This window comes from Vicugna pacos, chromosome 7 (assembly GCF_048564905.1).
Source record: "Vicugna pacos chromosome 7, VicPac4, whole genome shotgun sequence".
In the NCBI taxonomy this organism is placed as follows: Eukaryota; Metazoa; Chordata; class Mammalia; order Artiodactyla; family Camelidae; genus Vicugna; species Vicugna pacos.
In genome coordinates this window covers 83,944,545-83,956,887 of record NC_132993.1, presented here as the reverse complement: position 1 = coordinate 83,956,887, position 12,343 = coordinate 83,944,545, and the positions used below count along the sequence as shown (strand labels likewise).

The window sequence follows — 12,343 nt, the reverse complement described above, 5'->3', positions numbered from 1 at the left end:
CCTCCGAGTGCCGTGTGCAAAAACAAACAGCCGTTAGAGAGGAGGTGCCGGGGGGCGGGGTCGGGCTAGAAGGAGGCGCACGATTGGGCGGCTGCAGGGGTTCAAATGAGCAAAGCGAGCGGGCATTGGCCGAGGCGGCGTGAGGCGGGCCTCGGTTATTGTCCGGACCCCGGAGGCCGCGGCGGCGGTGGTGGCAGCGGTCGGTGCTGCGAGAGCGGCGGCGGCGGCGGCGGCGGCGGCTCGGCGGGACCGAGGGCGGGAGCGGCCGAGACCATGGTGAGAGCTGCGGGGCGGCCGGGCGGCGGTGGCCGGGCGGGGCCGCTACCTGTTGAGGCGGCCGGCGTCAGGCGGCGATGGACGTCAGGCGGGCGGGCGTCAGGCGGCGACGACGACTACGACGGCGGGGCGGGCGTCAGGCGGCGGGGCTGCCGGCGGTCCCGGCTTCGCCAGCTGGGGCGCTGGCGCGAATCGAGATGAGAGGGCCGAGGAGGGGGCGGCCCTGAGCCGCGCAACCCTCGCGGCAGCGCAGCACCTCCGCAGCTCCTGCGACCGACTCTGAGTCCTGAATTGTGCGTGGTTCTGTGCTGCGATGCAGAGCTCCTTAGGAAAAGTGCGGCTTTTGGGGAACGGGAGTGCAGAGAACTTGGCCCATTGTGAAGTTGAGAGAAGGCGCTGAAGGCTGGCCGTGCCCCGCGCGGGAGTGAGGTAGCGACGAGCGGTGTCCGCCCGAGCGCCCTCCGGAGACAGCCCTGCCGGGTGCCGAACCACAAACAGAAATTGTGGTTATTGTGACGTTCGCAAGTCTTAGAACTGAGATCGACTTTTTGGGAGGTTGCACCCGGTCTCTGTAACTTGCAGTGTGAAGTTAACGTGGGGTGGCTTAACCGAAGCACTAACACAAGCGGACTCAGGCACAGATTACATCGACCCTGTAACTGTTTTGCTCGAGATGTCACTCATTTAATCTCTGGCGACACGCCATATACTGGCTGTCCCTTTACCAGTAGCTAAAAATACAGACATGTTGGCATAAGCTAAAAATACTGAAGGCGTTGAGTTGTCATTCTTGTTTTGAAAAATTTGAACTTAAGGGGAATTGAGCTTGTGTCTGTTAAATTGGTATGAAAGTATCTTGGTATCCAGTTTTCAACTTTTTCTCAATGAAATGTACTCTGGCTGGCTCCACAGGCATGTTTTCTACCAAGTTGCTTAATGCTAATTCAGTTCTTAGAATAAAGGTTTATAGAGTTTGTATTTTGTTTCTCAGTCATCAAACGTATTAAAATGGACAAAGCTGGAAGGGTGTATACAGAGTTTGAGGCGCTTATGAAAAGAAAGTAATTATTCACTTACTGTACAGTTTTATATTTATACAACTTTGATACCGTAACAGTTTGTTTCTGTTATGTATAATAAATTTATCTGAAGTCTCCAAGCCTTGCAAATAGTCATTAAACTTACTGGGTTTTTAAAAACTGATTTCATGTCTACTTTCTTAAAAAGCAAATAGGTTAAAGCAGCAAATATGATGGATTTGAAACAGTAAGGATAAAATTGACAGTAAATTGGGAAGCCTGAGGAGTTTTGCAGTTGGTAGCCTTTAATTGGTAACTACTACTTATTTTGTAATTCAATCAAATAGTGATTATAATTTTATACTCATGCACTAGTTGAGAGGTTTCTAAATGTTTTACATTAGGGCAAATAGAGCTGAAAAGATTTATTTGAAGAATAAATGAAAATATATTGTGACTTGAACTGACCTCAAATCAAGAACTTAGGGGATATCTTTTTCTTATATAGCAATATGATCAGAAATTATTAAAATATATGAGGAGGCATTTTGGTAGAAATCTAGAGATTCTAAATTCTCTCTGTTAAACTAAAATTAATCTCTCTTGTTAAATTATTAAATGTAAGAAAGAGGTATTAATTAGTTATAGCTTTTTTTTTCCTTCTAATACCTGCCAAGACCTTTTTTCCCCCATGTCGTTTTGGGAAATAAACATTAAATCAGCTGAGACATACAGTTGGTGGGGGAGGTTGCTATACATTGTTGATTTTTTTTTAGCTTAAAAAGTATTTTAAGGAAAGCAGTACAAGGAGTCTGTGGCATTTCAAAGCTTACTCTCTATTTCAAAAATACAGACCCTCAAACAGCTAGCCAATCCTATAAACTGATTTCTTAAATATTCTTTAACAGAGAAGGAATAATAGACTTAAATAGTAAAATCAAACAGTCCAAAAGAGAATATTGGTTTCCCTTTAAAGTCAGATATTTAGTATTCCCTCCCTAGAGGCAAATAACTTTTCTAACCTATTGTGTGACCTTCTAGAAATGTATGTGTACACATACTCTACAATACCTCATTTTTACGTAAGCAAAATCTCACCGCTATGTACTGTGAGTTGCTCTCTATCAACACATATCTGTAAATCATTTGTTGAAATGGCTGCGTAATATTCCATTGCATTTCTATACTATGTTCCATTTGTGACCATTCAGGTTATTTTAGAAATATTTCATTTAAATCAATAGAGTAGTATTTGTTTAACCCCTTTAGAGTAAGTTTGACTTTTTTTGGCGGGGGATAAAATACACAACAATTTACCATTTTTACCATTTTGTCATTCTTAAGTGTACAATTCGGTGGCATTAAGTACATTAACATTGTTATGAAACCATCACTGCCAGTCATTTCCAGAACTTTTTCATCTTCCCAGACTGAAACTCTGTACCCATTAAACGGTAATTCTCCATTCCACCCTTTTCCCCAGCCTCTGGTAACCACCATTCTGCTTTCTGTTCTTAAGCTTTTGACGAGGTACCTCATGTAAGTGGGATCATACATTATTTGTCCTTTTGTGACAGACTTATTTCACTTAGCATAATGTCTTCAAGGTTTATCCATATTGTAGTCTGTATTGGAATTTCTTTTTATAGCTGAATACTATTCCAGTATATGTATATACCACAATTTTGTTAATTTATTCATCTGTCACATCAGTGGATATTTAGATTGTTTCTTCCTTTTAGCTATTATTTATAATGCTGCTATGAATATGAATGTACAGAATTTCTTTTTGAGTCCCTGTTCTCGTTCCTTGGGTATGTATCTAGAAGTGGAATTGCCAGATCATGTGGTAATTCTGTGTTTAATTTTTTGAGGTTTTTAAAAAATTTTTTTAAAGAAGGGTTTTTTTTCTCCCGGAAGAGCTAAGTTTTTAATATTTCTACAGAATGATAGAGGTTGACGTTTTAAAAAATCATTTTATTATAAAGTATTTCTGACGTAAAAGTTACAGTGACTTGAAGATTCTTCAGTCTGAAATTTGAAAAATTGGCTCAAAGTTTTAGAAATCTCATTTTTTTGTTTTCATATTTTTTCCATTAAAGGTTATTACAAGATACTGAACCTAGTTCCCTGTGCTATACAGCAGAACCTTTTTTTAAAATCTATTTTTATATATAGTGGTGAACATTTATGTATCTCAAACTCGTATTTATCCCTTCCCAACCCTTTTCCCCGGTAACCATAAGATTGTTTACTATGTCTGTGAGTCTGTTAGAAATCTCATTTTAAATAAGTATTCAAGGTTTGATGTCATTTTTATATAAAGTAATAAATGGTACTCTAACACATGTACTTAAAATTGAGGAAGGCATTCACCTAGATTTTTTAACTACCTAAAGTAAAACTAGAATGAATTTTGTTTCCTAAATATTTTTGAAATAGTATTTTCAATTCTTCATCTGGAACTTTTTTTCATCTAGGCTGGAGGCAAAGCTGGAAAGGACAGTGGGAAGGCCAAGGCTAAGGCAGTGTCTCGCTCACAGAGAGCTGGGCTACAGGTAACATATCTGTGCTGTGGTAATTCATTATTAAATTATTTTCTTTACTGTTGTAATTCATGACTCATAGATGTTTCTTTAAGTACAAAAATATAGTTGTACTACTGGCCTTTAATAATGAGATTAATTGGTCAAAATATATCAATATAGCAACTACCTTTTAGTTTGTATTCTCTTCTAAGTGAGGACAAGTTATGAAAATATCTTTAATGAATTTGGTAATTTTGCTCTTAAAATCTGCTATTTCTAGATTATAATTATGTTCATGGTTCTTTTATCAATTATATTGAAGTGAGTATGCTATGATTTTTATTTTGAAAAAGGTGTTTGTAGTGTTACATTAACTTTCAGGATGAGATAGAATCTGGGGTAGAACAGTGAAGTGTCCACTAGTCCTCTGAATATTTTCCCGGTACCTTCAGTTATAGACTGAGTGATACACTCAAAATACTAAATAGTTTCAAACTTAATATATTGGAATTGTTGCATTGTTGCAACTTCAAGAATTATTCTCTACATATGAGAGATACTTTTTAAACAGGAAAGTTTTAAGGGCAGACTATAAGGTTTGAATTTTTATCCTCTTGGCAGTGATGAGCCATTGAAAATTTTTGAGCAAGATCATGACATGATCCAAGTGGTACTCAAGGTGGGGGTGGTGAGAACATACACTTGATGGGTACATTCTGTATTTTAGAGCACCATGCAGATCTCAATTAGAATTTATTTGAAGTGGGAGATAGAAGACAGATACAGGTTCTTGCAGTGCTTTAGGGATAAGGTAATACATATTTGAACCAGAGTGGGATGGAAAGGAATAGAAGTCGCCCAAAAAATGAGAAGAGTGGTATAGGGCTGAGACGAAGGTCAAAGGGAAATTTCTCTAAGGCTTAGAACCTAAGGGGCTAAGGAGTTTGTAGTAGGGGCAGGTTATGAAATAATGAATTTAAATGGCGTCATTTTGAAGTTCCACCAAAACACCCATGTGAAAATGTCCAAAAGGTACAGATTGAAGTTCAGCTTCCCAAGGATTGTGATTGAAAGAATTACAAATTTAAGATCATTTAATGTAAAACTGGTAGTTTGTACTGTGGCTGAGTTTCCGAAGTAGAGCATTAGAAAGGAACAAAAGGACTTTGGTGGACCCCTCACCGTATTTGACATGGTATTTCAGTCAAAGAAAGAAAAGACTAAGGAGTAGTCAGAGTTAGCATTAGAACTCTGTGTGATCGCTGCAACCCATGAAGAAATGGTTTTTGAGGTCCTCTGTGTCAGACAACATGCCAGTCACTGAGGATGCAAAAAAGAGTGAGGCATGGATTCTGGTCCTAGAGAGCATACAGTTAGGGAAGGAATGTAAACAAAACAGGTGTGCTTTTTCTCCTTAAGCATGCAACCTGGAATTGGCTATTTGATTTGGTAATTGAAATATTACTGCTGGCCTTTGAGAATTGTGTTTAACAGAAGGCAAGTTTGGATTGGGAGAAAATGGATGACAAGAAAATAGGGATTTCAGAGTTTGCTTTTAAATTTTGCCTTTGGAAAGGAGGTGTCTAGACTAAGTGGACGCAGTTGCTGTATACGTGTGGAGACATTTTCAGTGAGGTGTGCAAAAGGAAGTGGGCCAGTGAAAAGGAAGTAATTGGAGCTATTGAAATGTTGAAGCACTAACAGGGCTCCGTGAGAACATTGTGGGTGGGAGTTTTCAAAGACACAGACAAATGGGATTAGGATACTTTGGAAATGAGAAAGGACGTATTCTCAGAAAGTGGAAAGAAAGTCACAGTGACATTTTAGTCTTGGTTTTCTTAGCTATCAGGTCACCTCTTGAAACTGAGGAAAGAAGAGTGAAGTTGGGGTCTAAAGGTGGTAGAGGTTTAAAGTCACATGAGCCTACTATGTGAAGAAATTAACTGCATAGGAATATGGTTATTTTAACTTTTATTCTCTCCTCATGCGTAAAAGCAGGCACAAAGATTTGGGGCTGATTACTAGGATGTAAAACACAGTCCTAAGAACTGTTAATTGCCAAATAGGTTTGACTTCTAATATGTGTGACCAAATTTTTTATTTCATAGTTTACTTATGTTATCCAGCCTTTGATTACGTTGAGTAGTGTGATGTTAAGACTTCAATGCCTCCCATTTGGATGGTCTCTTCCAGTTTCCTGTGGGCCGCATCCACAGACATTTGAAGACTCGCACCACGAGCCACGGAAGGGTGGGTGCCACTGCTGCAGTGTACAGTGCTGCGATCCTGGAGTACCTCACGGCTGAGGTCAGTGGAGGAAGTGTTACATACGGGAGTCCTGGAGGTGTCCTAGACAGAAACAGCTGAAACCCATGGAATATGGGTTTGAAGCGAAAAAGACACGTGCATGTTGGTTTCTTTTAATAGCAGTTTTAGATGCACCATATCAGGCTGTTTACCTGGTACCAGTGTCAAATAGAACGCTCGTGTACTCGTTTTAAAAGTTAAGTAGGGGTCAACATCCATATTTTTAAGTGATTTGACAAATGAGTGTAAAATAATTTAAATACTGTACTACTAATTCAGCAAACTCTGAGGTATGTATATAACCGATAGGTGATACTTGTGAAGTTACAGCATAACTGTTAGTTAATGAAGATTTGAATTGAGGTAAAGTTTTGCCAGTGTGATGATACTTTTTTTTTTAATCACAAATATATTATGATGATATGAAATTTGGTAAAAGACCTAGTCCATCCTTCTGGTTCTCTGCATGGTTGTATGCATAAAGTGCTGTATCTTTCTTAGTTTGACATTTCAGGAAGAGAAGTTAATTGGGCAAGAGTTCTTAATTCTGAAGTTATGGACCACCACTTCTCTATCACAGTCCCTCCTTAGGAAAACAAATGAGAAGGCGCAAAACTCCTGCAGCTACATTCTAAGCCAGGGAGTAATTTGAGTAGCAAGCAAGTCAAGTGATGGAGATAGCCAACCTAGGAGAAACAAGGAGAAGGTTGTTACTAAGGAAAGATAAGGTTGGAAGCTAGGTTGAAAGATTTGGGTTTAACCTGTATGTTAATTATCACTACTGTCATTTCATTAACCTTACCAAGTCATTTCTTATCCAGTTGGAGATTTAACATTGATTTAACATTGATAGTTGAAACTTCACTGTATTACAACCTAGGGATTTTACACTGGCATTATTTTTTGTGTTGCTACCAGTTGAGAAGCACTTTTCCCTTCTCCTTTATCACGAGTTTTTATTTGTTTAGCTGCAGACTTTTCAGAAATGTATGCATTTTGTTCACTCATGTGGAGGCATAGGCTTCTGCCTCAGAATGTTCCAAGTCCCATCTAAACTCCCATTTTCTTTATTCTTAGGAACTTTGATTACAATTTTTTAGGTAAAGATTAAACAACAAACATGTATATAAGCAGTCAGTATGTGTTTTCCAGATATTTAACTTTGGGATTTTAGTCATTAATAGAGGTAAAGGAAATACTGAAATCTAAGGTCAGGGGTAAAGACTTTTCAGCATTGGCCTCATGCTAGCATCATTTGGGTTGCTTTCAAAAGATGCTACTAGTGCCAGGTCTCACCCCAGGCCAGTCAGAGTCCTAGGGGAGAATGGAGTAGGGTACTGGTGGTTTTTAAAGCATGCTGATTGCTTCGGATGTGCACCAAGGCTTCCTACCACTCTGTTTTAGTGAGGAGGCTCTGTGGAGTTATTTTTGTATTACTTCCACCAAAGGTTTTATAATGCCAGTACAATCTATGGAAGCACCAGATTTAAAAAATTAAAACCCACAGTTTTATAGCCATGTAGAACTTTGAAATTCCTCAAGTTGAAAATTTCCAATATAGAATAAAGGATTTCTAGCTTATTGCCTATAGATTATATGGCCCATAATGTTTAAAACTCTGAATAGGAAATTACTTTAATTGTATTTTACAACTTTTCTACTAGTGCTGAGAAATAAATTCCAGATGTTAAGGGCTATGAAAAAAATAGGCTACATGGGTATATTAAAATATGTTATTTTTCTAGATTTTCACATATAGAATCTTGGCTAAGGGACAGTATTATCGCTTGTCCCTATTTCTTTCTGTAGAAGTGGATTTTTGCTCAAGTTTCTTGTTCTCTTACAGAGAATGAATATAAAAGGGCCAAATGACGTAATGAGTTCTATAAAAGCATTGTAGAAAATTGAAAAAAAAATTCTTGTCTATATACATATCTCGTGTGTTTTATGTGTAGGTACTATAGTAATTACAAGTCTAAACTGAATCCTTAAACCCTTCACCCTTTGTTTGACATGTTACCTCATGGATGCTTTGTAGGTGCTGGAGCTGGCAGGTAATGCTTCCAAGGATCTCAAAGTTAAGCGGATCACTCCTCGCCACTTGCAGCTTGCCATCCGTGGTGATGAAGAGTTGGATTCTCTTATCAAGGCTACCATAGCTGGGGGTGGTGTGTATTATTTCCTCCTCAGCCTATATTGTTACTGGCCTTTATAACCAATACGTACTTCAGATCAGTGATACAGTGCATTTGTATAGCCAACTAGAAAACATAGAAACTTAAATTCCAAAAGTGTTGTCTGTTACAATTCTAGACTTCTTTTCATTATGATCTGAATAACGATTTCTTCTCCTTGTAGCTATATACAATACTACTTTTATTTTAGTAAGTTCTTTGTCTAAATTTCACATATGAGACTTAAAACCTGGTGTTTAATATATTTCCCATATACTTTAAAATGTATTTGAAAAATTATTAAGAAATTAGTCGCTTAATACGATGCTGTAAGTCAGGGGTGAGGTAATTGAATGAGTCAGGATCACTGAGGGTGAGATATATATTGGTGGTTCCTAATTCCTTTTTAATCACATTTGGAGAACCTCTTGAAAGCTGTGGTTGGTTACACTCCTCAAAAAAAGCACATAAAGTCACACCATTTTACATACAGTTTTAGAGTTGGGTTCTCAGACCCCAAGACAGGACCCCTTTGCATATATATTTTAACAGGAAGATTTCATTCTTTGTATAATTGCTGTTTTTGTTTGAGGCCCTGAAGTGATAAAATATAGCCAGCCTAAATTTTTTTTTGTTTTACTTAATACTGTTTCTTTTCATTTGATTCTAGGCGTGATCCCTCACATCCACAAGTCTCTGATTGGAAAGAAGGGACAGCAGAAAACTGCTTAGAGAGTTGATTTAACCAACCCTCTTCCTCCCTGTCATTGTACTGTAACTGGGACAGAAGAAATAATGGGGATATGTGGAATTTTTAAAACAGTTAAATGGGAAAGCATAGACAATTACTGTAGACATGATAAGAGAAACATTTGTACGTTCTTAGACTCAAAGTTTGATAAAAGTACCTTTTCATGTGGCAACAGTTGTGTGTTGATTGGCTAGGTTTCTCCCATGTGTTTTATACAAAAATGGAATTGATAAACCATTTTTTAAAAAAAATAATAATTTGTCTCAAAACTGTTCTATTTGTTCTGCACTGGAAATATTTTGCTCCTACTTGGAAATTTTTAAAATTTCTTATTGGTTATATATTCAGAAAAATCTTAAGACGAAAATTGGGAATCTATACTTTTATCGTGATTGATACCATATTATATTGAAACAAAAAAAAGAAACTGAGATGCTATCTGTAGTATGCACCATTATTTTACATACCACTAGAGAAAGGAAAACTGCCAATTAAGTGATAATGCCATCAATTATGAGATGCATCCCAATTTCAGAGATGTTAGAATATGAAAACTTGCATTTAGAATAGGATAGTGGAATTAATCAGATTACTTACTGAGCACTTACTCTCTGGCAGGCCCTGTGCTAAGTGCTTTACTGATGAAGAAATTTTATTATCCCCACTTTAAAGATGTGGAACCTGAGGCTCACAGAAGTTAAATGACTTGCTAGAAAACATTTATCTGGTAGATAGGAAAGGGATACAGAACTAGGATACAAACCTAGATTTGGCTGACTTCAGGGCCCACAGTCTTTCCTAGAATTGAAGTTCAGTTTCAGAGTTTTCTGCTTTTGGTTTAAAACTCCAACTTTCAGTGATCTTTTATTGCTACAGTAACATTCAGTGATTTGTACAATATTTTTAAAATGATTTTTCTTTGTCAGTTTCTAAGTAACTGTTATAAGATTTAAGTTAATGTACCAATTAATGGTCCAACAGAAAATTATATTTTTCTGCCTGGAAGTCTTCATTAAAAATGGAAATTCTTTAATGTTTTATAATACAACAGTATCAAAACAAAACTCTCATTTTTAAAATCTTATTTTATTATGGAAAATTTCAAAAATACAGAAAAATAAAGAGATAGTCTAATGAATCCCTGTGTACTCATCCTCCAACTTCAGCAGTCATCCTGTGGTCAGTTCTCTTCTACCTGTATCCCCACCTGAGCCCTCCTCCCGGTGGATTGGTTTGAATCCCATTCCAGGCATGATTTATTTTCATGTCTGCATACTTAAGTTTGTGTCTGTAAAGATGGGGTTCTTTTTAGACCATAACCACAATACCATTTCCTTAAGACGGCCAGCACATTTTAAACCAGATATCCAGTTAGCATTCAGACTTCCCTGGTGGTTTCATAATTTTACAGTTGGTTTGTTTGAATCAGGATCCAGACACTACATCTTACAGCTCTTAAGTTTCTTTTTAATCTATGAGTTTCTCTTCCTTCTTTTTTTGTTTTTCTTGTAATTTAGCTTTTGAAGAAACTGGGTTGTGTGTTGTATAGGATTGTCTCTAAGTGTTTATTTTACTAAGTGCGTCCTAATGGTGTTTAAAATATTTCCTTTGTCCCCTATATTTCTATAAGCTGACAGGTTTAGAGGGTTTTGTTGTTGTTCCATTTTGCTTTTTCACAAAAATAATTCATAGGTGATACTGTGTACTTCTGTTGCTTCCCATCAGGGAGCACCTGATACCTGCCTCTGCCTCGCATCTTGTAATGTTAAGACTGGTGGTAGGTTTGGATGCTGCCAACCCACTCAGTCCATTATAAACTTTTCTGTCAGCTTTTACATTAAGAGTTTAAGCCACTATTGGGGAGAGGATATATATAGTTCAAGTACAGGGTGCTGGGTTCAATCCCCAGGATCTCTAAAAAAATTAATAAACCTATTTACCTCCCCCCTCAAAAAATAAATAAATAATATGTTAAAAAAAAAATCAAAAACGTTTTAGCTACCATTAATGGTCATTGCTCAAATCCGAGATTCCATTTGGTTGCCATCAGGTGATAGCCCATCATTCCTCTGCAACTGGAATTCTGTAAAGAACGTTTGCTCTTTGATTTACAAGGCAGGATACGAAAAAAATTTCAAATTCTGATTTAATTACACTGGCACATCATTTTGAAGAAGTTTCTATATTGAGTGGACCCACAGTTATCCACGTGTAAAGTTTCAGTAGTTTTCAGAAGCCAAAATAACAATAGAAAAGAAAGCAAAATCATCTAACAGAGAATAGAGTCTGTTAACTATTCTAGAATTAGGTTAAAGAGTTTTCTAGACAATTGCTTCAAATATCTATTTCTTTTTGGTAGTGTATTTATTTGTCTACCTACTGTGTTCCCAGTCATGTGTTTTTGTACTGTTGTCCCAGGAGTGAGCTCTGGGCTTCACCCCCACAGATGGTCCATCTTGCTTCATCTGTACACCCCTTCCTCCCACTGGCTTGTTTTTTTGTTTTTTTTTTGTTTTTTTTTCTCTGTGATTTATCATAACATTCTGTGTATATTTCCCTGTGCTATACAGTGTAATCTTGTTTATCTATTCTACAATTTTGAAATCCCAGTCTATCCCTTCCCACCCTCTACCCCCCCCCCCGGTAACCACAAGTCTGTATTCTCTGTTCATGAGTCTATTTCTGTCCTGTATTTATGCTTTGTTTTTGTTTGTTTGTTTTTGTTTTTTAGATTCCACATATGAGCGATCTCATATGGTATTTTTCTTTTTCTGGCTTACTTCACTTAGAATGACATTCTCTAGAATCATCCATGTTGCTGCAAATGGCATTATGTTGTCGGTTTTTATGGCTGAGTAGTATTCCATTGTATAAATATACTACCTCTTCTTTATCCAGTCACCTGTTGATGGACATTTAGGCTGTTTCCATGTTTTGGCTATTGTAAATAGTGCTGCTATGAACATTGGAGTGCAGGTGTCATCCTGAAGTAGATTTCCTTCTGGATACAAGCCCAGGAGTGGGATTCCTGGGTCATATGGTAAGTCTATTCCTAGTCTTTTGAGGAATCTCCACACTGTTTTCCATAGTGGCTGCACCAAACTGCATTCCCACCAGCAGTGTAGGAGGGTTCCCCTTTCTCCACAGCCTCTCCAGCATTTGTCATTTTTGGATTTTTGAATGACGGCCATTCTGACTGGTGTGAGGTGATACCTCATTGTAGTTTTGATTTGCATTTCTCTGATAATTAGTGATATTGAACATTTTTTCATGTGCTTTTTGATCATT

General features: G+C 37.7%; 1 protein-coding gene across 1 annotated transcript; it reads left to right on the top strand.

Annotated features, from left to right (window-relative positions):
* Positions 1-70: 70 nt before the first annotated feature.
* Positions 71-9,329, top strand: H2AZ2 (H2A.Z variant histone 2). Its single transcript, XM_006217134.4, has 5 exons — positions 71-276; positions 3,776-3,853; positions 6,017-6,130; positions 8,169-8,298; positions 8,975-9,329. Exons 1-5 carry the CDS (start codon positions 106-108, stop codon positions 9,034-9,036), a joined length of 555 nt encoding a protein of 184 aa, XP_006217196.2. The 5' UTR covers positions 71-105; the 3' UTR covers positions 9,037-9,329.
* Positions 9,330-12,343: the final 3,014 nt, after the last annotated feature.